Below are 27,834 nucleotides of genomic sequence, written 5' to 3' on the forward strand. Positions count from 1 at the left end.
GTTATGTAATGTAAGCTAACAGGCTCCTCATAGAAATCACTCTTAGATTTGCATGAATACATAATTTCATATCAAAACATCCGTCAATGTCATCAACTCGTACTTTGACAAGATACATTTGATTATTCTTTTATGGTTGTGATACCATATGTTCATAATACGTGTCACTTTTTCATTGGCCCCGTGCGATCTCTAGCTTCAGGTCCTGTAGCCCGGTAACCTTATTACCACAAACTCTGAACTCCTTCACTCTCTTGTCCGAAAATTTTTCATTTCTTTCATACGAAGCCTTCCCATGGCTCTTCCTCTACTTCTCACTCTGCTTCTCATTCTTCACATTGCCCCTCCGTCCCAACAACAACATGATCACAAGATCAACGCAGTTGATTTAGCAGCTTTAGCAGCCATCAAGAGCACGCTCACTGACATTCCAGGCAGCAACTTCTTCTCCACTTGGAACCTTACCGCACCGGATCCCTGCTCCACTTTCTCAGGCATCACCTGCTCACTCAACCGTGTCTCCACTCTTACTCTCGGAACCGGCCTTTCCGGCTCATCTGGCCTCGCCGGTTCACTCTCCCCTTCCATTTCAGACCTCGCCGAATTAACCCAACTCGTCCTTTTCCCCGGACTCGTCACCGGTCCCATACCACCTGAGCTGAGTTGGCTCACCAACCTCAGAGTCCTCTCCTTAACCAACAACCGCTTAACCGGTTCAATACCTGGTTCATTTTCTTCACTCAGAAGCTTGCATACACTCGACCTGAGTTACAACCAACTCACTGGGTCAGTCCCACCTAGTTTAACGAGTCTTCCCGAGTTGAAAGTTCTCATTTTGGCCTCAAATTCGTTGTCCGGCGAGTTACCAGCCATGTCGGCTCAGTTGCTTCATTTAGATTTAAAAAATAACTTACTCGCCGGACCGTGGAAAAAACTGCCGTCAAGTCTCCGTTATCTATCGGTCTCTCGCAATTCAATGCGGGGCCCACTTAACGGGTTAGCGCTACTCTCAGAGTTAGTGTACCTCGACTTAAGCATGAACCAATTCAGTGGGCCCATCCCGGCCGAGCTATTTAATCCCACGCTATCATCAATGTTTTTGCAACGGAACAATTTATCTGGTCGGGTCCCATCAAAGTTAATCGGGGACCCCACAACATCGGCATCATACGGTGGGGGATCTATTGTTGATTTGAGCCACAACTTTTTAACGGGCGAATTATCTCCGGTTTTGGCGGGAGTTGAGAGCTTGTTCTTGAACAATAACCGTCTGATGGGGATCGTGCCGTGGGAATACATTAAGAGCGTGTACGAAGGTACCACCAGAACATTGTACTTGCAACACAATTATTTATCAAAGTTTCCGTTGGAGCCCGGAATGGAGTTGCCTGATACGGTGTCGTTGTGCTTGTCCTATAACTGTATGGTGCCTCCGGTTGGGCTCGCGTCATGCCCCGCCAGTGCCGGCGTGCAGCTCTCAAGGCCGGCGTCGCAGTGTTCGGTGTTTAATAATCGTAGCAACATAGATTAATTCATATAATATAGATTTGTTATACATTATACGATAGAAAAAAAAAAAGTAACAATATTTGTTAATTACATTAAATGCGTGCTCTGTTTTTGTTATGAAAGTATATTTGGTTTTGTAATCATATTTTTGCAATATTAAAAAAATATATTTGGTTACATGTGAAATATTCTTGTTCTATCATTCTTGTATATGATACATTTTACTATTGCTATAGAAATTTGAAACTACTATTTAAGGATCCGGCTACGGTACCACAGTGGTACCGTGCCACTTCTTTTGTTTTTTATGACTGTGTTATTATAAATTTTCATATAACCCCCTTCACTCATTTTTATTTAAGCTTTACTTTATAAATATTAAATTAATTTCTACTACATCCATATAAATATTTTAATTAGCACCTTGTGTTATTTATTATTTATAAATTTTTATTCTATATTATACCTATACCACAATACCCCACTCTTTATAATTTTGAGATTAAATAATTAACAAGGAAAAGAATTAGATCGACCCGAACTCGTAAACCCAACCTGGATTCCGTTTTCATTTCCAGCCACTCCACCAGCCAAGGTTGGTACCGATCGAAAGATCGTGCGACGCCGGTCATCTCCATGTCATCCTTGTAGCAAAAAGAATCGGGTCAAACCGAACCCGCAAACCCGACCCGTATGCCGTTTCCGTTTCCGACCACTCCACCGGCCAAGGTTGGTACCGATCGGAAGCTCGTGCGATGCCGATCATCTCCATGCCATCCTTGTCGCCGGAAAGTGTTCGAAAAGCTGCCGATCGAAGCCGTGAAAAGATGCTTCAATTCGCCACAATTTTGCCGGTTTCCGGTGACACCACCACCTGGATTTTGTTCCCCACAATTCCCTTTGTTTTTTACGACCAGACACAGCCACCCTAGGAGCTAATTTGCCGTTGATCGGCCGTTGAAGGATTCACGGGTTTGGGAGAAATTAACTTAATATTTATGAAACAAAGTTTAAATAAAAATAAATGAAAGGGATTACATGAACATTTACAATAATACAGTCATAAAAAATAAAAGAAGTGGCACGGTACCACTGTGGTACTGTAGCCGGATCTTTTATCTAATCAATAATATTCAAAATTGTCACTCATGTTAACTATTTATCATTTAAAGTTTTTTCATGAAAAGTGTGAAAGTGAGAGTTGATGAGGATAATACGATAATGGATTTATTAAAGTTTGTCACACATCGAACAAACTCAAGTGGTCCACACGCGCTTCTTTTGTCTAGGAGTGCAGGCTTGCGCATTCATCGGTTTGTTTGCTTCTCACCGTGGGTCCAAGGGTCTGTCCCGATGTGAACCTATAAGAATGGACCATGGCTGCATATCAAAATGATGCAAAAATAAATGTGACAAAATAAACATTATTAAGCCTACGAAATATTTCTCCAGTAAGGTCATTTATTTTCCATCAATTACAGCAAGTGAAAAAACTGCCATTTTTTTCCCCATCAAATTTCAACAGAGAGAAATGTTGCTACTAGAAAATTTTACAGCTGAGAAAGGGACAACAGGCATTACAAGAGATTATAGTGCCCAAAATTCTCTACCAGACCCAGCTGCAAGAGAATGTCAAACATGCATGGCTAGCAATCTCTAAAACTCAAATGCTTCGTCTAAATACACCGCACAAATGCTTCGTCTACATTTGTTTTTCCTCATAAAAAAAAAACTCAAAATTCTATCTTCATTGTAATTGCTGTTTAAGCTCTGTGAAACCGCAATATGTTGAGAAAACCTTGTAGTTCCAATACCATCTGTAAAACTATGACCTCAAGACTAAACACATGGCGTGAGATGCACCAACTGCAACTGATAGCACATGATGAGAACCCAATCCGCCATCCTCCATTAGAAAATTGACTTCAACCGGACATGGCTGCACCACCGGCAGCCCAGGAACTCCCAATTGAGAATCTTTGGCATTTCCCCACATATATAACTTCCCTTTCTCTGAATGCAAACATAATATCGATGAACATGAGTGTCTTAAATCAATTATGACACTATGATTTGTTCAGCTTGATTCCAAATAAAAAGTAATTACTCAAATTTTCTTTTATATGATTTACTTACGGACTAGATAAATTCAATTTTTGTTACATCTAATCATATCTATGATAATTCCTAGTACCATATTACAGTTGAGGCAATTGGCAGATCTGCTGAATGCGAAGCAGTTTCGATGGTTTTGTCTAATCTGAGATGTTTATTGATAATTTTCATTTCCTTGATGTTATATGTTGATAATATGCTGATTAGGTCTAGCAACATGCATGGCTAGATTCCAGATTAAATTTCAATACAAAGGTTCTAGGAACCGCATAAAAGATCCTAGGAATGTATATATAGAGGGTCAAAAAGCAACGCAAATGAAAGTTATGCAGAACTGTTGCTGGAGTATTTTAATATTATCTATGAGATCACATCTATTTTTGGATTGAAGGATGTGAAGCATGTATATACTAGTATGCTGTGCACCTTCTATGACCTAACAATAACGATAACAATATCAAGAATAATGTAGCTTCTTTTACCAGTTACAGCTGCTGAAGTTGATCCTCCACAAGCAATGTGGGTTACAAACTCATCAGCTAAAGCTTCAATGACCATAGGTACTTTCTGATTTTGGGTAAAAGAATGACCCAATTGACCATGTCCACCATAGCCCCACGAAAAAACTTTGCCGTCATCTGAAATTACACATCATGAAAGAATATTAGTATTAGTATACAACCTAAAAAGGGACAGTAGGGAGCAAAGACTCATGTAAAATTCCCAACTATTTTACCAGTTAGTGCCAGGGAGTGATAACCGCCATTTGCTATCTGAATGATGCGAACATCTTCAAGATTAGGAAGGAGTTTGGGTTTCCAACCACCAACCCTATCACCTCTTCCAAGCTCATAGTTAGAATTTGCTGAATGAAAAACACAAAGAAGTCCCAAAATAATGTCACTATGCTATTGAACCAGAGTAAAATAACATTTTAACAAAGCTAAAGTCTTAACCTTTAGAATAAAATTACAAGGGAGAGAGAGGAAAGGGAAAAAAAAGGCATGGTTGCCTATTATTTTACTCAGGAAAAGCCAGAAATATTCATGTAAAACCCCAGGTATTTTTTTTTTCTCTTTTTCTTTTTTTCTCTTTATAGCCTGAGAGCAACCCATTCCCCTCCGCAGCCAAACCCATGCATAGATTTCAGGCTCTATAGTATTTGAGCAAATCAGCAAGAGCTTTTAAACTGCAATAATACTCTATTCACAAAGGTAATTCTGCTTTTAAGACCAAATAAACTAGATTTATTCGAAACCAAATGCATAACTCCTTTAGATTTATTCAATAAAATCAAAGAAATTATGAAAATTTCCACCTGATAACTTACTGGGCCATACTGACTAGAAACAAAGACACAGTTTAGAGGAAAGAAATACACGAGTACCTCCCCAATTCCAAAGCTGCCCTTCCTCTGTCAGCACCATAGTGAAAAATCCACCACAAGAAACAGCAGCCACAGGCACGGGTAATGCTTTGACTTTTGAAGGGATACTAAGTCCTCCAGCCTCATTTGGGCCCCGACCGGGACCAAGACCCAATCTTCCTTCACCTTCATCTCGACCCCAGGTATAGAGTTCTCCTATATTTAACCAGTAATAGACAGAAAATTCAGATACCTACATGCTTTCTTTTTTTCATTTCGTAACAAATATGAGACAACTAATGAAATAACTGAAGAACATTTAATCTAATTATATAACTGAAGATTTATACAAAATAGAAAGAGAAAATTTATACAACACTCAGACAACTAGTCAGCTACATTTGTGTTCACAAATGTGATACATTCTATGTCTGGGGGTCTGCAACAGAGTGAGTCTAGAAACAAATGGAAATGCTTAACATAGAATCAGACAAATCATATTTCACACCAGTGATATGTTTGTAGCATTAACTAATGAGTATACTTTCTGTCCTATGTATTAAAACTCTTGAAGGATAATCACACAGTAACCATACCAGATTCAGATGGTCTCAAGAGTCAAGACAGAGTTCTTTGACAAAGTTCTATTACACGCAACAAATTCGGTGATCCCACAAGAAAGCTCTAACACAAAACAAAATCCTTAGATTGAAATAGCAGAAGTGGCCATCCCTCCACAAAAAATTGCCATAAATTACATACAAATCCACTCTATTTGTAATGCAAGTAAGCACAAAGAATAATAATAATTATTACAATACAACAAACCTGACTCAGTAATAGCAGCAGTGTGCATCCCACTGGTTGCCATATGCTTTATTTTCCCTTCCCAAGCTCCTTCCACCAATCTAGGGAACAGCTCTCTATGATAGACAGAATGCCCAAGTGCACCAAAACCACCATAACCCCTGCAAACTTCATTTCTAATGATAGAACCATTACGTCATTGGAATAAACAAATGTTCAAGTAAATACATCAATTGTGCAAATACATATAAACAGATGTCTTCCTTCCCTTTTCTTTAATCTTTCTCCACCCAAACACAACACACTAGAACCCCATGAATCATCATGTCTACCGGTTGTATTGGGACAGTCATCAAATTATAAATATTGAATATCTAATAAAAAGGTTATAATTATTGAATAACCACGCACATTTTACAAAATTAAAGAGACTTTAAGTGGCATGTATTGAGAGCAACACAACTGGAATGGTTGGTAAACACCAACTTTTACCTAGCAGCTAACTCTTTGCTTCTACCTAACTCTGGAAGTACATTAGTAAAACATTCTCATTTTATTCGGCCAATAACTTTTTGCAGATTATTTACCCACTTATGCGTGAAAATAGCGATTACATTCCTCAACAACTACAGAGAATAAAAGCCACGGCACTTTCAAGATACCGAAACATACCCACATTTACTAAACAAAAGAGATTTAATTTTAAAAAAATTGCAGAGTGGATTAAGCACTGACCAAGTGAAAAGCTGACCAAGTGAAGTAAGAGCAACAGAATGAACTCCACCAAGAGCAATACAACGAACAGGATCATCCAAATAAGGATTCAAAGTAGGCACAAACGCAGCATCCTCATGCCCAAATCCAAGCCGCCCGCCATCTCCTTTGCCCCAAATCCACAACTTCCCGTTCACCACCAACCCAGAATGAAACAACCCACATGAAATCCCAATATCCACTTCACCGTTTTTATTCCCGTCACGATTACAATCGCTAACAAGCTTGCCTGGAGTCTGTGCGAGAAAATAGGGTTCAGACAAAATGAGATTTGCAACTGGGCCAGGGTAAAGTCCCGATTCTTCAGTGCCTACGCCAAGTTGGCCAGAGGCGCCTCGGCCCCATGAGAGGACCTGGAGAGTTACGGCATTCTTTCGGTCCTCATTTGGGTTGTCGATTTCTGGGTTTTTGTAGAGAGTGGGAGCTTTGTATCTGGTGGGTGATGAAGAGGAGACGCTGCGAGTGAGAGTTGTGAGGCGTTGGCGAAGAAGCATTGAAGTTGAAGAATTTTAAATTTGTGTGTGACAAAAGCCAAAGTTGAAGCAGTGAAATTACCGGCTTTGGCTTCGGTTCAGTTCCAAGTTTAGGTTTTGAATGTGAAATTGCAGCAGAGTTGCTAACAGAGGCTACATAGAAGATGAAACATGATTTTGGGAAAAACATAAAAATAAAAATTTGTGTTCAACGACCTGTCGGTTTAACTTTTATTGGTTATACAACATGACAGTCGTGTGACTTATTTTTTTTTAATACGACATTTGGTACGTCTTTTACTGGGAAGTAAAAGTGTTACGATGAGTCGGTTTAATTTGTAAAGAATATCCCTCATGCGGTGTGAACTTTTCATTCGACGTGAAGGTTGTACGACATGTCAGTTTAAACTTTAGGCTGGTGTAATTGCAGGGTGCGATTTTTTCACTCCACAATGTGTAAATTCATCCCTTTATATATATATATATATATATATATATATATATATACACACATTATTTGAAAAATTTAAGCTAAAGTAAAATTTTAAACAATTAATTAATTGTGTCAAACTCTTTACATAAGTTTATTTACTGATCACTAATGTTGTTTTAATACAATTTTTATTTTATTATTTTATTTTTATAATACGAAGGACTAAATTATTTAAAATATATGCTTTTGTGTCATAAATTTAAATAATTAAAGAGGATTAAAATGGTGAATATCACCACCCAAATTTAAATAAAAATAATAATACTTAAACCCCTTTTGAACATAAATTACGTGTAAGGACAACATTTTACATTTTTTAGTCTATTGGTACACGACAATCACCCTTTGAAGATTGAAGTCCCATAAAACTTTATGTTTTAGACAAATTTTATTTGAGTTCAAAAAATTACTTTAAAAATTTGTTCATATTTAAACTCGATAAAATATTAGATTAAACTTTAAAGAAAAAAATTACATGACATATTTATTGATTTTAAACATTAGGAACCTACAAGAATATCTAAAATTAACTTTATAATTGCATGTTATTTGTCACCGCCTTAGACCATGATGGCGATGCCAAAGCCTAGTTTATGGCCTTGTGCCAAGTCGTGGCAGAAACATGGGCGTGCTTGGAAGTAACATGAAAGTAAGGCAAGACTAGTGCGAGGACTGGGATGTGACAGCAAGTGCAAGCTATTGAGAAAAGCGCGAGGGAGCTCGCACAAGAGCGTTTGCTGCCTCTCTCAAGCACATGGGCGCCCGACTGCGCGGGGCGCATAGGGCGCACACACATGCCAAGTGGAGAAAATGCGAGATAACACTAGACAGTAGCGCAAAAGCATGTAAAGGTAGCGTGCAAACATGCAACACAAGGGAGCATGCACGGGGGCCAAACTATGCGAATATGAGAGGCTTTCAAATTACAGACATAGGCTGTGTTCAGGCAATGGGGGTTGAATGTGGAGTATATTGGCTGGAATTCTCTGGAAATGGGTCCTAAAAACTAGCATGAGTGGGTAGTTATTGGTGCTATTAGTGGAAGATCATGGCCTTGTAATACATGGCTAGAAAAGTGGAGACAAGGGAAGTGGGTAGTGGCGGTTACTCATCAAGGGAAATGGATAGCAGTGATTACTCATCACTTCTTTGCTTCTAGGCTAGTGGGTGGCGGCCGCCTTATCTTTGGGGGAGTGGAGATGTGTTTCCTCACATCATGCTTAGTGATACCTAGTTTTGGGGAAAAGAATTGAAGTGGTGCAAAGGCAACGCACCATCTTGCATTGGCAAATAAGGGTGTCATTTGCAACTTGTACATATAGTAAGGGTGAATCGTGTGTTTTGGGGGATCCAGATTCTAGTAAAGAGAGAGTGGAGTCCTTTAGCGCACAAAACCTAAGAGCTATATTGTAATCTTTTCTTATTGAGTAATAGAAAAATTGGGGGTCAGTGCTTCTGTAAAAGTTAAACATTGTGTTCTTGTTGCTTTGATCTTTGTTGTTTTGTTCTTTGTGGTTGGTATAATTAGTCTCTTACGAGAACCTCTATTGCAAGTCTTGCAGGTGTCTTCCTTTGTGTTTAACTCACTTCTATGAAGTGTTGTTGGAGTGGTTGGCTAGGTGAGGACTTATCACCATCATGTGAGTTGCCACACTCACGAGAAAAGCCCAATGATATTAGTCCCTTAAGTGCAGCTCAACTGGACATGAATGAAGTCTGTGACTATGGTCACTTGAGTTTAAGTAATAATAAGAGGTAAAAATTAATATTTAATGGGTAAAATTTCTCATTTACGTTGTAATTTAAACCTTAGTAAAAAAAGAAAAAAATGTGCTAGCATAGTCTATAAAAAATTAATCCTAAATATTTGAAGAAAATTAACCCCACTAATGCACAAGAGAGCTCCATGTGTCCTCCTATTATGATGAATACGCATCATATTTAAACACATACCATATACCACGGAGTCCAGCCATGTTGCCTTTTAGGTTACTAACCGAAGTAGTTTGTCTTATTATAAATGAGCCGTTGGATTTAAGGCATTCCAATCTATGTGAATACAAAGGACAAATAGATATTATGATGGGAAATCGGCAAAGCCGGTGCGGCGAAAATCGTAGATACAAAATTTCCATTTTACTAAAAAAAATTGGAAATTTAAATTAGAAACCGCTACTAAATTCCCGAATATAATTTTCGTCGAGGCCCACAAATCATTGGAAATCCAACATAATCTGAGTTCATTAAATGAATAATCCATTCCTAGATGCAACAGTTATGAAAGGTTTGACTTTGATCGTGCTGTCGATGGTTTCGATGTAGGAGTTTACAAGCACAAATTCAGAGATGAATCCTACGTCTTGAGAGTTTTTACGAACTTTAGTTAAAATCTGGGTGAAATATAATTGTTGCACTTTTGAATTTATACTATTCTTTGGGATCGGTAACTATGGGATATTTTTTACAGATTTAATTTTGAATGTCTTGGTGGATCAAGAACGTAAAATTTTTTTTTAATTGAATGGTTGATTTAAAGAATCCCCAAGTTGATTAAACTCATTCAGGATCTTGAGAAATTTGTAGTGTGTAATTTGGCTAGAAAAATTTCCAATGAGTATAATTAATGTTTGATTCCAATTTATGAAATTCACTTTCCTTAAAGAAGAAAGAAAAAATTACCAGAACATGTTGCTTGGAACCATTTGTTGCACATATTACGCGATTAGTCGTTCGGAAATCTTGCATTGAACCATCTGTTGCATTCATTATTCGATGCGCAGAAACCGTTACTTGTTTGGAAATATTTGTTGCACGTACTCGGGAAGCACTAGCTCACAAGCTTCCATGAACTAGTTGAAATTTTTGGCTAAGAGTTGTCTGTTAGATAATGACCTGAACTCTCATTAACGAATTATGAGGTAACTCAAAAATTACTACGTGTCTAATTATTAGACATTGAACATTGTTCAACGGTGGTTTCAATAGAAGAAAAACAGGGGGGTTTGTTGCCCCGTGTGCAACGCTGTGGTGGCCGATAACATATAATAAATTGAGTAATTGGAAACACAACCACATATATCCTACACTCAAACAGACAGAAGAAAAAAATTTGAAAGATATTTTCCCAGTGCCACAACTAGAATCTGAAAATGGGCATTATTATTTTCTTGAAACATTAAGCATTGTCCCACTAAATGGCCAATATAGACAGAATCAACGTATCTCTTGCCTACAAAATCTCTCTAAATTCAAGCGAGGTGAAACCAATATATAAAGTACTCAATTGCATATATGCAAGAGAACATAATTAGATTTCTCCGAAATTTGTTAAAATTTGTAGATTCATCTTTGGAGTTAGCTGATTTTCAAGCTCACTCATCGCCATTCTGCTGATCAAAGCCAGTGATCCCAGAAGATTATTTATGTTGAAGGCATTAAAGCCATATATACATGCTTAGTATATTTTGTGGTTGTTGCTATGCAGGATTCAACATATAGTCTCCAAGGTTTCCCTGGATAAAGGCATGAGTCGCTATGTTCTTGTGGTTTATGCTCATGCTTTTGGCACTTTTGGCTACTGCTGTTCTTGCAATTCTCTTTGAGAGGTTCTTTATACTTAAACCCCTCTTAATTCTTCAACAACATTTTATTTGCTTTCATACTCATCTTGTACGTCTCTTGCAGAAAAAACAAAAGTAAAATCACCAAATGCGTTTTGTGCGACATTTTCTTCCTCGGTCTACTAGGGTAAGTACTCCATTTCTAGTTGTGGTCTGATATAGCAGATCTAGAGATCAAATTTCGCTCACATTAAGATCAGAGCTCTGGGAGGTTTGGTTTATATTGATTAAAACTATTTTAAATCGTATTTCAGTGCCGTGTTGGGCAGGATGATTTTCTTCGCAGGCCTAGAGTACGCTTCATTAACTTTTGCATCAGCCACGGCCATTGGCCAATGTTGTTTCCATCCATTACCTTTCTTGGCAGCTGTACTCAGGTATCAACATGCATCGAATAGGGGGAAAAAAAGAGATCCTTTTCTGGTGATTCGGATTATCCATTTTGGAATTCATATTCTCTCACTCATCTCCTTTGCTAATGCCTACTAAAATAAATGTTCTTTAGTCAATATCACGTTTGAGCCAATTATCTAATTAGTTTTTATAATTTAAAAAAAAAATTAAAAAGTCCCTACATCTATGTTTATGTTAAAATCTATCTAATTATTTTATATTTTTCACCAATTTTATGTTAGATTTATACAAATTTTAAATTACATCAAAGAAAAAAAGTACCATTTTAATCTTTAAAAATATAACTAATAGCTACAAATAACAATTTTTTTTTGATAATTTTAAAAATATATGGAGTAACTTGACTCAATCTGCAAGGACTAAAGGATCATTTAATTATCCTTTAATATTACTGTTGTTACCTGCCCTTCTCGCCTGTGTACTAATTGAAGAAGAGGGGTTGGAGATATGCGTATGTTAGAAAATTGAAGTTCTCAACTTCTACTCCAGAATTGTAGCTTTTACTCTACAGCAGTTGCAGCTTAAAATGTAGAGCACCTCACTAGCTCCCAAATACACCCTTAGAAACTAGTTTAAGGAGTTAGCTTCCTTTCATGATTTCAATTCTCATGTCTTTAAGTATTCTATGTCACTTGTTCATTATTGATAGTATATGCTCAAGATTGACTACCCTAATATTCTAATCTAATAACCATCAATTTGTCATGCAAATTTTAAATGTATATAAAAGTTCAAACCATGGGAGAATTTTTAAGATATACGAATTTTTAAGATATGCATACTCCCACTAATGTAGGATTCTTGTCATGTGTACTTTTAAATAATTATATAAAAGTAAATACACACATGACAAGAATCCAACTAATAAAAAAGTATAAGTTGAAAGCACTACAAATTATTTCTATACATAACTAGCAACAATCACATTAACACGAAATTATCAAACTGGCCACCACTATAAAGGATGGCAAAAAAAATCAAGGACCGTCTAGCCCAACCAAATGCATAATTACCCAGTCATTAAATTAATTTTGTTTTGCTATAAACACACACGCATCATAAGTAAAATACTGCAAAAATCTTCAAGAGAAACGCTAACATGACAAACTCCATGAGTAAGAAATTAATAAGCATGACATCAGTACAACCCAGTACAAGCTAAGGCATAAAGCCATCACAACTGAAAATGCATGCGTGCATCTTCTTAATCATTCATATTAAATTATCATCAAATGTTTTCAACTCGATCAGCATTGAAAATAATACAAACCATGCATGAAAGTCTCTAATATAACATAAAATGCATAAATTAATCTTTTCTAATTTAATTTGTATATATGAATATATATTAACTCCTATTTGTTTATAATTTTTGTGCAGGCATGGACAGTAAAGAAGTATCCAGCACCAATAACTCTTACATCATTAACTTGCTTGGCAGGAACTTTACTTGCAGGCTGCAGCAATCACGACAGCAATTCTTGATCATAAACCTTCTTCATGGAGATTGTCGTGGAACATTACCCTTCTTGCTCCTCTTTATTCTGTAAGCCTTCTTTTACATTTTTTTATTTTTCAAAATATTAGAGCTTTTACAAATACAGATGTGTAACTAGTTATTAAATTATGGACATCACGATGTTTTAAAATTTGAATGTGACCTTACATGAGGCTATATCTCTTCTATTCAATGGTAGGTTATCTGAGTTACTTTGAAAAATAAAATATTGTATCCTTTTGTGTAGGAAATTTTAGTCTTTGGAATCACACTGTATGCTCAAACATTGGTCATAAGAGAAAAGGGTCCAGTTTTCATGACGGCATTTACGCCTTTGTCAACAGTTATTGCAGCTGTCACGGGGCTGCTTGTTTTGGGAGAAGAATTGCACTTGGGAGAGTGCGTATTTGAATCACAAAATCAAAATAACCAAAAGAGGAAAAATTATAGTTAATCAAAAATATTTCTTTAGTTCTTATATTATTAATAGTTTGAGTAGCCTCTCATTTTTTTTTTAAAAAAAAAATTATCCAAAAAATGATCTTGTTGTTACTTTTGTACATGTTGCATCTCACTTTTTAAGCCTAAAATAATTTCTATAGTATATAACTTGAAATTTAAATAAATATAACGTGTAACACGTGAAAAATAAACTATAATTAGCTGCAACTTTAAATGAAACATATATACAATGGAGACCTTTTGGCAATTTCTGAAAATACAAAAAATAAATTCTGTAAATGACTCAAATTACAAACACTAATAAATGAATATGTACCTTTATTTTTTCTATCGGTTTAATTTCGCTCCCTTTTTTTTTCTTTGTTTTTTGACATTTTTAGGATGCTGAGATCGATATGGGGGTGGGGAGGCTAACCCCATTAAACATTTCGCCTCTATTCCCCCACCTTATTCCCCAATAAATTTAGTGGGATGGGGATGGGGAATCCCCACGTCGCAAATGATTTCTCCATCCCCACCCCTTTCTCCATTGATTTATTTTATAGTAGATATAGATACAAGAGTTCAATAAATTAAAAATTAAAAATTAAAAGAAAATCATTATCATATTATAAGTATTTACAGTATTTTTAAAAATCTCCAAATGTTTGAAATAATATCTTGAAACAATATCAAAATTGAAATATGTTTGAACAGAACAATAACTTAAGAGAGAAAAGAAAACATAACAATAGTTTAGGGTAAATAAAGATTATAGTGTAGGATTTTCTTTTAGTCGTAGTCCATTTATGCCAAGAAAAATAAAAAGAAAATTTATTAACTAACATTGTAATTGATAAAACAAAAAGAGTAATGATATAGCCACAAACTTTTGTACAAACCTATTTTGTGTAAATTGATGTGACGTTAATTCATTAATAGAATTAAATATCTCTTGGCCCACATGATTTATTTCTATTATTTATATTTTCATTCAACTAATGAATTAATGTCACATCAATTTGTACAAGATAAGTTTATACAAGAGTTTGTGGTTGTATCATGACTCAAACAAAAATTATTAAATAAAAATTAGAAAAAATATTTATATATAATGAGGATTGGGGTGGGGTGGAGAATACAAACCAAACCATACCCCATTAAGAGTTTGGGGATTATTTTTCCCCCATCCCTCACCTCATTCCCCACAAATTATTCAAAATTCACCCCATTTAGGGTGGAACCCCATAGGACCCCAAACTCATGAAAGATTTTTCCATCCCTAGTTCTTAGCTTGTTTGTAATTTAATGGGCAAAGGAATATGAGAGTAAAGGAAAAATTTGGAGATTGTGGAATCTGATAATGAGATCACTATGGAGAAGTGAGAATATGGTAACTCTGTCCAAATTAATGGATCACTATTGTACAACTACAACCACAACTTTATTAACGTCATCGTTAATGTTGTGGATCGAGATATCTCTCTATTTAAAAAAAAAAATCAAAATATAATGTGCAAAGTGAGAAATCATAATCTTCCATTGTTTTATCTCAATTATCTTGTTTTCTTTCCCTTAATCATTTATGGTTATAAATTAAGTACGATCTTTGATTATTGAATCTTGTTGGTGAACACTGAGAAAACATAAAAAATTACATTTTATGGATATAAGATATGTTTTTAAGAATTATACAATTTCTTCTTAATTTTTAAGTGCTGGTTAATACTATTAGGTGGGGATATTCCCTCTCCACTCACTTTTTATATAATAATTTTATTTTTTAAAAAGATAAGAGATGGATAAGTCCAGAATAATTTTTTATTCTACTATCTTTCAAAATTTAAATTCAAATAGTCGATTAAATGTTACTACTTGAAAATTATTTGATGAAACTCTAGAAGTTTATAACACTTTTCTTTTTAATAAAAAAATTTGCAGTTACAATTCTACACTTCAGTGGTTAGATTTATATATAAATACGGACACGCTTTTAAACTATGTAGGTTAAGAGAGTTAACTTTTAATACTATTAAACTGCATGATTTTATCGTTCATTAAAAAATAAGCCTATTAAACCTTACGGCCTAAAAGCGTGTCTGTTTTAAAAAATAAAGGTGTTCGCACCTGAGAATGATTATATATGAAAATTAATTTGATTAAGCCGCATGATTTAACAGCGTATTTGCATTAAAAAAAAATAAGGGCGAGCGCACGATCTCTTCATAAGGTAACTAATTCTACGGCCACTCTCCAAAAGAAATCTTTTTTCATACTTCCCAAACATCTTTCATACTTGTGGGGGTTGCTTTCTCCATCGATCTTTTGTTTGTGGGCTTTCATCCACCATCTATACTCTTATTGAGAGCGACCGTGGTGTGTGGGCGGATGACGACGATCAGAGTGTGTGTGTGTGCGCGCATAGAGAGAGAGAGAGAGAGAGAGAGAGAGAGAGAGAGAGAGAGAGGGTGTTGTTCAAATATGGGTAACATTCATTTGGGGCCGTTAGATTTCTTTTTTTCATTTTGTTTAGTTGCACATGTTGGAGCCCACCATGTGCAGCCACAGGCTTCCTATATATAGGATGTGTGTGTGTGTAGAGTCCTTCTTTAGTGCAAACATCCTTATTTTTTTTCCCATAAAGTGCACTGTTAAATTGTGCGGTTGTAGACACGCTATTAAACTGCACAATTTTATAGTGCATAAAAAATAATTCTGTTAAACTGCACAATTTGATAGCGTACTTGTATTAAAAAAAAAAGAGGGCGTCTGTCTTTTTTTTTTTTCCAATTCTCTTGTTTTTCTTAATTTTTTACGAAGAAATAATAATAGTAGGGATAACTTTGGAATAAATAATGCTATCAATCCCAAATATTTAAATTCTTATTTATCTCTCAACAAGAACTTTCTTTTAAATAGTATAATATAATTTTGTTAATTACAAATTAAATTTATATTCTGATTTAATCAGCATTTTGCATTTCACATGATAAAAAATGCCATCATTAAGAAAGTGAAAACGCCATCTACCTAATGCTACATAAAACTATGAGCCAGTATAATGTACACAATTGTGGATTCCTATGCTATACTAGCTATAAAGTTGCGGAATCACTAGAGCCATATAATCATGACATTATAATGATACTATAACGTTTACTTAGCAAGATCTTTTTCCAATAATTGAATAATTGGAAACACAAATAAACAGATCTTTTTCCAATACCACAATTAAAATCTGAAAATGGACATTACTATTTACGTGAAGCATAAAGCAGTGTCCCACTAAATGGCCAATAGAGACGGAATAAGTCTCTTGCCGTAAAAATCCCTTTAAAAGCATCCTAATCATCAAGCACTAGATCAAATGAGGTGAAACCAATATATAAAGTACTCAATTGCATATATGCAAGAGAGCATAATTAGATTTCTTCGAAATTTGCTAATATATATAGATTCTGCTTTGGAGCTAGCTGATTTTCAAGCTCACTCATTGCCATTGTGCTGATCAAAGCCACTGATCCCAGAAGATTAATTATGTTGAAAGCATTAAAGCCATATATGCTTAGTATATTTTGTAGTTGTTGCTATGCAGGATTGAACATAATCTCCAAGGTTTCCCTGGATAAAGGCATGAGTCGCTATGTTCTTGTGGTTTATGCTCATGCTTTTGGCACTTTGGCTACTGCTGTTCTTGCAATTCTCTTTGAGAGGTTCTTTATACTAACCCCCCTCTTAATTCTTCAACATCTTTTTATTTGCTTTTATACTCATCTTGTATTGCAGGAAAAACAAAAGTAAAATCACCAAATCCATCTTGCGAGACATTTTCTTCCTTGGTCTACTAGGGTAAGTACTCCATTTCTTGTCGTAGTCTGATATAAGAGATCTGGAGATCAAATTCCGCAAGCATCAAGATCAGAACTCTTGTAAGTTTGGTTTATATTAATTAAAAATATTTTAAATTGTATTTCAGTGCCGTGTTGGGCAGGACGCTTTTCTTTGCTGGCCTAGAGTACACTTCACCAACTTTTGCATCAGCCATGGCCAATATTATTCCATGCATTACATTTATCTTGGCAGTTGTGTTTAGGTATCAACATACATTAAATAGAAAAGAGACCGTTTGCTGTGGATACAGATCATCCATTTTGCGGATTCATATTCTCTAATCAACTTTCCTTAATTATTTGTTTTTACGAACTCTACTAAAATTGTTATTATTAGGATAAATGTTCTTTTAATCCTTACAGCTTAAGCTAATTATTTGAGCTAATTATCTCTTACTTAGTCCATGCATTTTTAAAATTTTTTCAAAAACTCTCTACGCGTATCTGTTTGGGCTAAAAACTATCTAATAATTCTATGTTTTTCACCAACTTCATATTAGATTTTTTTGAATTTTGAATTATATCAAATAAAAATATAGTTTTAACCTTTAAAAATTATATTCAATATGTATGAAAACAACAATAACAAAGACATTTTAAAAAATATACGAACTAACTTGACTCAAACTACAAGTTCTAGTTATAGGATCATTTACCATCCTTATTATTATTATTTTTTTTTTATATCTATCCTTCTGCCATGCATACTAATTGAAGATGAGGGGTTTTAGGTTTGAACCTTGTTTGTTTGTATGTTAGTGAATCGAATGTCTACTATCGCATTTGATCTAATGCACGTTATCGTGTATGTTGTGGTGCACGGCAACACGTGTGGCATGCTTCAATTTCGGAAGCTAACCTAGCCATGAGGCTCAGGGCTTTCCATTGAGAATTTGTCACATGTAATGTCACACACCATAATATATGTGACAACATGCACTAGATCGGTTCTCCCTCTAGTATTATTATCATTATTTAGAACAATCGAATATCCACTAATATTATCATTATGGTAAAAGCTCATTTAATTTTTATATTTTAAAGTTAATGTCTGTTTAAACAGATAATTTTTAAAAATACCTCAAAGCATCCCTACTGTTAAATTATTAACACTCATGTCATTATTTTTTGTTCCTTTTGTCTTGCTTTTATAATGTTGCTTTTATAATTTTTATATTTTAAAGTTAATATCAGTTTAGACCTTGTATTTTTAAAAATATCTCAAAGCATCCCTACTATTAAATTATTAACACACCTGTCATTACTTTTTGTTCTTTTTTACTTGCTTTTATAATGTTGCTCTCTTATAATAATATTTAGTTTTTTTAACAATAATAAAAAAATTAAATTACCAATTTAGCACCAAAAAATAAAACAAAAACAAAAAATATATTCTAATTTTTGTAGAAGCTCACATATATCCAAAAATTAATATTTAAAAAAAATTAAAATTACTAGTTTTTTGGACATTAAGAAAAGAGTTAATATATTAACTCCTTAGCAAAGTGTTCCACAAAAATTAAATTACCGATTTAACCCCAAAAATAAAATAAAAACAAAAGTATATATATTAATTTTTTTGGAACATTCTACTAATGAGTTAATATATTAATTCTAATTGATGTCAAAAAATTGATAATTTAATTTTTTACAATATTAATTTTTTTTGGGCATACGTGAGATTACACAAAAATTAATATATATTATTTTCATTTTACTTTATTTTTGGGTTATATTGTTAATTTAATTTTTTCTTTATATTAATGTCCATAAAAATTATTGTAAGACAATGATATTGTAAAAGCAAGCTAAAAGAACAAAAAGTAATGATAGGAGTATCAAAGTTTAACAACACAAATATTTTGAGATACTTTTAAAAATATAGAGATTAAACGATTTATTAATCTTAAAATATAAGAATTAAACGAACTTTTACCCTTATCATTATTATTAGTATCATTTTGAACTAGTCGGGAGTATTTTACTTTTGTCATTTCAGAATGGAAAGATTAGACATATCCAAACTTAGTGCCCAAGCAAAGATTGCAGGGACTCTCGTTGCCTTAGGTGGAGCAATTCTTTCAACTTTGTACAAGGGCATTGTAGTAATTTCAGCACATCGTCGGCATGGAAATCAGACTGACGGCATTTCAAAAGTGTTCTTGGACGGGAATTGGATAAAAGGCTCTCTCATGCTCTTCATTTCATACCTTTCACTTGCAGCTTTCTTTATCGTACAGGTGATTAATTTTATAAATTAATCTTTTCTAATTTAATTTATAAGAGTATATATTAACTCATATTCGTTTATTACTTTTTTTTTTTTTTTTTTTGCAGACATGGACAATAAAGAAGTATCCAGCACCAATAACACTTACATCATTATCGTGCTTGGCAGGAACTTTACTTGCAGCAATCATGACGGTAATTCTTGATCATAAACCTGCTTCATGGAGATTGTCATGGAATATTACCCTTCTGGCTCCTATTTATTCTGTAAGCCTTCTTTTTTACACTTTTTATCTTTCGAATGGTAAAGCTTTTACAAATACAAATGTGTAATAGTTACTCAATAAGGACATCGTCATGATTTAAAACGTGAATTTGATCTTATAAAAGGTTTACACACGTGCTAAATTCAAATTTTACAGTGTGCATACATTCATAACAAAGGACTCTAGATTATTTTATTTTAAAATGTCTTTTTTTTTCTTTTTTTCTTTTTTTGGGTAGGGAATTGTAGTCTTTGGAATCACAGTGTATGCTCAAACATTGGTCATAAGAGAAAAGGGTCCAGTTTTCACGACGGCGTTTAGGCCATCGTCAATGGTTATTGTAGCCATCATGGGGCTGCTTATTTTGGGAGAAGAACTGCACTTGGGAGAGTACGTATTTGATTCATTTATAATTCCAACCTCAAAATTTGAATCATTTATAATTCCAATCATAAAATCAAATTAACGAAAATATATATATATATATATTATAGCTAGTCATTAGTTGTTTTCTCAAATAAATGCTTCTTTTAGTCCTTAAAGTACTAATAGTTTGAGTAGCCTCCTTTTTTTATTAAAAAAAAAAGTCCAAAAAATACTCTTCTTGTTACTTTTGTACATGTTGCATCTCACTTTTTAAGTCTAAAATAATATTTCTATATGATATAACTTGAAGTTTAAATAAATCGAACCTGTAAAAGGTGAAAAAGAAATTATAATTATGTACAACTTTAAGTGAAAACAAATAGACAATAAAGATCTTTTGGTAATTTTTGAAAAATGCAAAAATAAATTGAGTGATTGGCAAAAATTGTAGGGAATAAATGGCTATATCCACCCTTATTTTTTCTATCACTTTAATTTCTCCCTCTTATTTTTTTTCTTTCTTTTTGGACTTTTTTCAGGATTCTCGGATCGATATTGATAGTTCTTGGCATGTATGCAATTTTGTGGGCAAAGAAATACGAGAATAGAAGAAAAAGTTTGGAGATTATGGAATCTGATAGAGCCGAAGGCAATGAGATCACTATGGAGAAGTGAGAAATTTTGTAATTCCGCCCAAAATATTGTACAACTGCGACCACAACTTTATTAACATCCTCACTGAAGTTGTGGATCCAGATACATCCCTCTCTCTCTCTCTCTCTATATATATATATATTAAAGTAAAATAGTGTATAAGAGAGAGAAAGCATGATCTTCCATTGTTTTTTTTTCTCAATTCTCTTGTTTTTCCTAATTAATTGTGGTTTATCAATTAAGTATAATATTTGGTTATTGAATCTTGTTGGTGATCCAAATTCTAGTAAAGAGAGAGTGGAGTCCTTGAGCGCACAAAACCTGAGAGCTATATTGTAATCTTTTCTTATTGAGTAATAGAAAAACTGGGGGTCAATGCTTCTGTAAAAGTTAAACATTGTGTTCTTGTTGCTTTGATCTTTGTTGTTTTGTTTTTTGTGGTTGGTATAGTTAGTTTCTTACAAGAACCTCTATTGCAAGTTTTACAGGTGTCTTCCTTTGTGTTTAACTCACTTCTGTGAAGTGTTGTTGGAGTGGTTGGCTAAGTGAGGACTTATCACCATCATATGAGTTGCCACACTTACGAGAAAAGCCCGATGATATTAGTCCCTTGAGTGTAGCTCAACTGAACATGAATGAAGTCTGTGACTGTGGTCACTTAAATTTAAATAACAATAGAAGGTAAAAATTAGTATTTAATGGGTAAAATTTCTCATTTACGTTGTAATTTAAACCTTAGTAAAAAAGAAAAAAAATGTGCTAGCATAGTCTATAAAAATTTAATCCTAAATATTTGAAGAAAATTAACCCCACTAATGCACAAGAGAGCTCCATGTGTCCTCCTACTATGATGAATACGCATCATATTTAAACACATATCATATACCACGGAGTCCAGCCATGTTGCCTTTTAGGTTACTAACCGAAGTAGTTTGTCTTATTATAATGGGAAATCGGCAAAGCCGGTGCGGCGAAAATCGTAGATACAAAATTTCCATTTTACTAAAAAAAATTGGAAATTTAAATTAGAAACCGCTACTAAATTCCCGAATATAATTTTCGTCGAAGCCCACAAATCATTGGAAATCCAACCTAATCTGAGTTCATTAAATGAACAATCCATTCCTACATGCAACAGTTTTGAAAGGTTTGACTTTGATCGTGCTGTCGATGGTTTCGATGCAGGAGTTTACAAGCACAAATTGAGAGATGAATCCTACGTCTTGAGAGTTTTATGAACTTTAGTTAAAATCTGGATGAAATATAATTGTTGCACTTTTGAATTTATACTATTCTTTGGGATCGGTAACTGTGGGATATTTTTTACAGATTTAATTTTGAATGTATTGGTGGATCAAGAACGTAAAATTAGAATTTTTTTTTTAATTGAATGGTTGATTTAAAGAATCCCCAAGTTGATTAAACTCATTCAGGATCCTGAGAAATTTGTAGTGTGTAATTTGGCTAGAAAAATTTCCAATGAGTATAATTAATGTTTGCTTCTAAGTTCTAATTTATGAAATTCACTTTCCTTCAAGGAAAAAAAAAAATTACCGGAACATGTTACTTGGAACCATTTGTTGCACATATTACGCGACTAGTCGTTGGGAACTCTTGCATTGAACCATTTGTTGCATTCATTATTCGATACTCAGAAGCCGTTACTTGTTTGGAAATATTTGTTGCACGTACTCGGGAGCACTAGCTCAAAAGCTTCCATGAACTAGTTGAAGTTTTTGGCTAAGAGTTGTCTGTTAGATAATGACCTGAACTCTCATTAACGAATTATGAGGTAACTCAAAAATTACTACGTGTCTAATTATTAGACATTGAACATTGTTCAACGGTGGTTTCAATAGAAGAAAAACAGGGGGGTTTGTTACCCCGTGTGCAACGCAGTGGTGGCCGATAACATATAATAAATTGAGTAATTGGAAACACAACCACATATATCCTACACTCAAACAGACAGAAGAAAAAAATTTGAAAGATATTTTCCCAGTGCCACAACTAGAATCTGAAAATGGGCATTATTATTTTCTTGAAACATTAAGCATTGTCCCACTAAATGGCCAATATAGACAGAATCAACGTATCTCTCGCCTACAAAATCTCTCTAAATGCATTCAAGCGAGGTGAAACCAATATACAACGTACTCAATTGCATATATGCAAGCGAGCATAATTAGGTTTCTCCGAAATTTGTTAAAATTTATAGATTCTTTCTTTGGAGCTGGCTGATTTTCAAGCTCACTCATCGTCATTCTGCTGATCAAAGCCAGTGATCCCGGAAGATTAATTATGTTGAAAGCATTAAAGTCATACATGCTTAGTATATTTTGTAGTTGTTGCTATGGGGGATACAACATAGTCTCCAAGGTTTCCCTGGATAAAGGCATGAGTCGCTATGTTCTTGTGGTTTATGCTCATGCTTTTGGCACTTTTGGCTACTGCTGTTCTTGCAATTCTCTTTGAGAGGTTCTTTATACTTAAACCCCTCTTAATTCTTCAACAAACATTTTATTTGCTTTCATACTCCTCTTGTACGTCTCTTGCAGGAAAAACGAAAGTAAAATCACCAAATCCGTTTTATGTGACATTTTCTTCCTTGGTCTACTAGGGTAAGTACTCCGTTTCTAGTTGTGGTCTGATATAGCAGATTTAGAGATCATATTTCGCTCGTATTAAGATCAGAGCTCTGGGAGGTTTGGTTTATATTGATTAAAACTATTTTAAATTGTATTTCAGTGCCGTGTTGGGCAGGACGATTTTCTTCGCAGGCCTAGAGTACACTTCATTAACTTTTGCATCAGCCACGGCCAATGTTGTTTCCATCCATTACCTTTATCTTGGCAGTTAAAAAAAAAAAAAAAAAATCCTTTGCTGGTGATTCGGATTATCCATTTTGGAATTCATATTCTCTTACTCATCTCTCCTTCGCTAATGCCTACTAAAATAAATGTTCTTTAGTCAATATCATGTTTGAGCCAATTATCTAATTAGTTTTATAATTTTAAAAAAATTTAAAAAGTCCATACATGTTTATGTTAAATCTATCTAATTATTTTATATTTTCACCAATTTTATGTTAGATTTATTCGAATTTTAAATTACATCAAGGAAAAAAAATACCATTTGAATATTTAAAAATAGGGAAATTATCAGCCATATACCCTTAAATGACACCAGTATCAAACGTGCTACAACACTTTTCGCTTATATCACTCGTATACCCTAAGTTGACAAAAGAGTTCTGGCGTCCACCTTTCCGTTTACTACCGTTAAGAACTTAACAGAATTTGAGCAAAATGACCATTTTACCCTTTAAACTCAAAATAAGGTAAAAAAATAAATTTACCATGAAAATTAATGTAAATTTTCAATACACAATTTTTTTTTATTTTGTTATTAACAATACATTTTTTTATTAAAAAAATATGAATTATTAATGGTACATATTATTAACAATTATCCATAAAAAATATTCATCTTATACCATAAAAAATTATTAACAACATATTATTTACAATTATACATATTATAACATAAAAAATTCAAGTTTGAGCTTGGAGGAGTAAATCTTCAATTATTTAGGTTAAATTTTGGAGGAGTATATTCAGTCGTAAAGTATCTTTTTTTTTTAGCAATTATTAACAATTATCCGATAAATGGGATGACATGTCATTTTTATCAAAATATATCATATGACATGTCGTTTTTTACTAGGTAAATGGGATGACATGTCGTTTTTTTTAAAAGACTAGATTACCCTTATGATGTCAGCGCTCGCAAACGGCAGTTACCGGAAAGGTTGACGCCATAACTCTTTTGTTAACTTAGGGTATACGAGTGATATAAGCGAAAAGTATTGTAGCAGTAGCACGTTTGATACTGGTGTCATTTAAGGGTATATGGCTGATAATTTCCCTTAAAAATATATCCAGCATCTACAAATAACAAATTTTTTTATAATTTTAAAAATATATAGAGTAACTAGACTCAATCTGCAAGGACTAAAGGATCATTTAATTATCCTTTAATATTATTGTTCTTACCTGCCCTTCTCGCTTGTGTACTAATTGAAGAAGATGGGTTGGAGATATGCATATGTTAGAAAATTGAATCTCTACTGTTATTATCATTATTTGAAAACTTGAATCTCTACTACTATCATTGTTATTGTTTTGAACACAAGAATATTTTGCTTTTGTCGTTTTAGAATGGAAAGATTAGACATATCTAGACTGAGCGCCCAAGCAAAGATTGCGAGGACTTTTGTTGCCCTTGGTGGAGCAATTCTTTCAGCTTCATACGAGGATATTTTAGTAATTTCACCACATCGTTGGCATGGGAATCGGCCTGACGGCATTTCAAAAGTGTTTATATTATAAATAGTTTGAGTAGCCTCTCATTTAAAAAAAAATCCAAAAAATGATCTTGTTGTTACTTTTGTACATGTTGCATCTCACTTTTTAAGCCTAAAACAATTTCGATAGTATATAACTTGAAATTTAAATAAATATAACGTGTAACAGGTGAAAAATAAACTATAATTAGGTGCAACTTTAAATGAAACATATATACAATGGAGACCTTTTGGCAATTTTTGAAAATACAAAATATAAATTATGTAAATGACTCAAATTATAGACACTAATAAATGAATATGTACCTTTATTTTTTCTATCACTTTAATTTCACTCTTTTTTTTTTTTGGACATTTTTAAGGATCTGAGATCGATATTGATAGTTCTTAGCTTGTTTGTAATTTTATGGGCAAAGGAACGTGAGAATAAAGGAAAAAAAAATTGGAGATTGCGAAATCTGATAATGAGATCACTCTGGAGAAGTGAGTGTTGGTTAAAAAAAATCAATTTTTTTAATTTTTATAAAAAATTTTAGGACCGATCTCATACAACACATAAGAATTCGTAATCTAAAAAATCATACATTGACAATCCGATTTTACTTTTTCACTGAATTAATCTAGGCTCTCATATCATGATCTGTACCACCACTTCTGTTAGATCACAATCTGTCACCACCAATCTTGTTAGATCACGATATGTTACCAATGATCTTCCAGGTTATGACTCAAGATTGATCTGCACTTGACGTGTGGGCACCTTTATCGTCACTAAAAGCAACTAGTAAGAGAAAATATTTCTCTCAAAATTAGAGAGAAAATCTTTTTCTCTGATCTGTATAATGTGGCTGCTTCTTTCTTTTAGAGAAAATAAGCATTTTTATATCTTTATTTGGTGGAAACTCTAGATTCCATATTTATTAATTTTTTAATTATGTTAAACACATTTGATTTAAATTAAAAAACAATAAAACCAAAAGTGTCATTACTTGTTCTAGTGTTATAGGGGCCCACCTTGTAAAATAACATAAGGTTCCTTACACACAAGCATATTAAATGGAGTCTCCCGCTAAATAATATATTTAGGTTTTTAACCCAAATAACTAGTTATCTTACTTATTAATCTAGTAGCGGTGCAGTCAATTAAATGAGCTAACCCATAGATCATATGGGTACATACAATAGTGGCTACAATAATTAGGCATGTAATTAAATTAGCCCAATTATTTAATTCCAAATTTACTCCACTAAAAGATTGGAATTGACCTCCATAATTATATGCTATCTAGGATAGTGTTTTCGAATAATAATACGACCCATGCCACATTGATTTCTTTACTGCATAATCATTTGTACCACATCGTTAATTAAATCGATATCTCAAATGTCCAATCAATTTAATTACATCTTGTTCCTTGATACTTACTGATTTTCTCTAATGATCATTTTCAACATACTAAATATGTTGACACACTCTGGCCAGAGAATTCTATGATCAAGTGTTGAAAACCCATCAAGAGATGTGTTGTACAAATTCTATATTGTTAATCTATAACTCCATCATATATATATATAGGAATATGCATATGATTGCCTCCAAACAAAAGTAGGTGAAACAAAACGCAGGGTCATTTATTTAACCACTGAAGGGTAAAATTGTAATTGCAAAATTTTTAATTAAAATGAAAAGTGTTATTAACTTCTAGAGTTTCATCAAATAATTTTCAAACAGTAGCATTTAGTTGACTATTTGAGTTTAAATTTTTAAAGATAGTAGACTAAAAAATTATTATGGACTAATCCATCTCTTATCTTTTTAAAAAATAAAATTATTATATATAAATTTTATATTGTTAATCTATAATTTCAATACTCAAATTTCTTTTTTTTTAATTTTTTGGTTGGTTGCACATGGTGGAGCCCACCATGTTTAGCCACGGGTAAATCCAAAGACCACCGGCCTCCTATTTATAGGATGTGTGTGTGGGTATATGTGTGTGTGTGTGTGTGTGTGTGGTCCTTCTTTAGTGCGAGCATCCTCATTTTTTTCATAAAGACGCGCGGTTAAACTGTGTGGTTGTAAATATGCTATTAAACTACACAATTTTATAGTGTATGAAAAAATAACTTTATTAAATCGCATGGTTTAATAGTGTTTGCTATAAAAAAAAAAAAGAGGATGCCTGCCTTTTTTTTCCCCAATTCTCTTGTTTATCTTAATTTGTTACAAAGAAATAATTATAGTGGGGTAACTTTGGAATAAATAATACTATCAATCCCAATATTTAGATTCTTATTCATTTTTCAGTAGGCACTTATCTTTTAAATAGTATAATATAATTTTATTAATTAAAAAATAAATTTATATTCTGATTTAATCACCATTTTGCGTTTCACATGATAAAAAATCGATCATTAAGAAAGTGAAAATGCTATCTACCTAATGGTATATAAAACTATGAGCCAGTATAGTGTATAAAATTGTGGATTCCTATGCTACACTAGCTATAAAGTTGCGGAATCACCGAATCACTAAAGCCGTATAATCATGAC

At 33.6% G+C, this 27,834-nt stretch overlaps 3 protein-coding genes and 1 pseudogene across 4 annotated transcripts; 3 read left to right on the forward strand and 1 right to left on the reverse strand.

The window, feature by feature from the left end:
- Positions 1-267: 267 nt before the first annotated feature.
- LOC18039100 (leucine-rich repeat receptor-like protein kinase PEPR2) lies at positions 268-1,539 on the forward strand. The gene has a single exon (XM_024182221.1). The coding sequence runs from the start codon at positions 296-298 to the stop codon at positions 1,529-1,531; it is 1,236 nt and encodes a 411-aa protein (XP_024037989.1). The 5' UTR covers positions 268-295; the 3' UTR covers positions 1,532-1,539.
- Positions 1,540-2,753: 1,214 nt separating this feature from the next.
- On the reverse strand, positions 2,754-7,209 carry LOC18039101 (ultraviolet-B receptor UVR8). 2 transcript variants are annotated; one of them, XM_024182343.1, is made up of 6 exons: positions 6,533-7,209; positions 5,819-5,958; positions 5,012-5,206; positions 4,361-4,489; positions 4,107-4,262; positions 2,754-2,870 (listed from the first exon to the last, which is right to left on the reverse strand). In XM_024182343.1, exons 1-6 carry the CDS (start codon positions 7,063-7,065, stop codon positions 2,836-2,838), a joined length of 1,188 nt encoding a protein of 395 aa, XP_024038111.1. In that variant the 5' UTR covers positions 7,066-7,209; the 3' UTR covers positions 2,754-2,835. The 2 variants fall into 2 exon arrangements, with proteins under 2 accessions (XP_024038111.1, XP_006429797.1); XM_006429734.2 differs by lacking the exon at positions 2,754-2,870 and adding an exon at positions 2,903-3,522.
- A 3,750-nt stretch (positions 7,210-10,959) lies between these two features.
- Positions 10,960-13,992, forward strand: LOC18039102 (annotated as a pseudogene).
- A 3,055-nt stretch (positions 13,993-17,047) lies between these two features.
- On the forward strand, positions 17,048-20,936 carry LOC18039392 (WAT1-related protein At5g07050). The gene is made up of 7 exons (XM_006429736.2): positions 17,048-17,223; positions 17,297-17,359; positions 17,487-17,603; positions 19,400-19,640; positions 19,738-19,896; positions 20,134-20,285; positions 20,801-20,936. The coding sequence occupies exons 1-7, from the start codon at positions 17,048-17,050 to the stop codon at positions 20,934-20,936; spliced, it is 1,044 nt and encodes a 347-aa protein (XP_006429799.2).
- Positions 20,937-27,834: the final 6,898 nt, after the last annotated feature.

This window comes from Citrus clementina, unplaced genomic scaffold, assembly GCF_000493195.1.
Source record: "Citrus clementina cultivar Clemenules unplaced genomic scaffold, Citrus_clementina_v1.0 scaffold_6, whole genome shotgun sequence".
Taxonomy (NCBI): domain Eukaryota; kingdom Viridiplantae; phylum Streptophyta; class Magnoliopsida; order Sapindales; family Rutaceae; genus Citrus; species Citrus x clementina.

Bases quoted from the DNA above. Each gene is read 5' to 3' on its own strand.
- LOC18039100 (XM_024182221.1), top strand. From the start codon at position 296: ATGGCTCTTCCTCTACTTCTCACTCTGCTTCTCATTCTTCACATTGCC.
- LOC18039101 (XM_006429734.2), bottom strand. From the start codon at position 7,065: ATGCTTCTTCGCCAACGCCTCACAACTCTCACTCGCAGCGTCTCCTCT. The intron at 5,959-6,532 runs GTCAGTGCTTAA...TGAAGTTTGCAG, and splicing joins CTTGGTCAGCTTTTCACTTG to GGGTTATGGTGGTTTTGGTG. The intron at 3,523-4,106 runs GTAAAAGAAGCT...GTTTGCATTCAG, and splicing joins AACTTCAGCAGCTGTAACTG to AGAAAGGGAAGTTATATATG.
- LOC18039392 (XM_006429736.2), top strand. From the start codon at position 17,048: ATGTTGAAAGCATTAAAGCCATATATGCTTAGTATATTTTGTAGTTGT. The intron at 19,897-20,133 runs GTAAGCCTTCTT...TTTTTTGGGTAG, and splicing joins TTCTGGCTCCTATTTATTCT to GGAATTGTAGTCTTTGGAAT. The intron at 20,286-20,800 runs GTACGTATTTGA...GACTTTTTTCAG, and splicing joins GAAGAACTGCACTTGGGAGA to GATTCTCGGATCGATATTGA.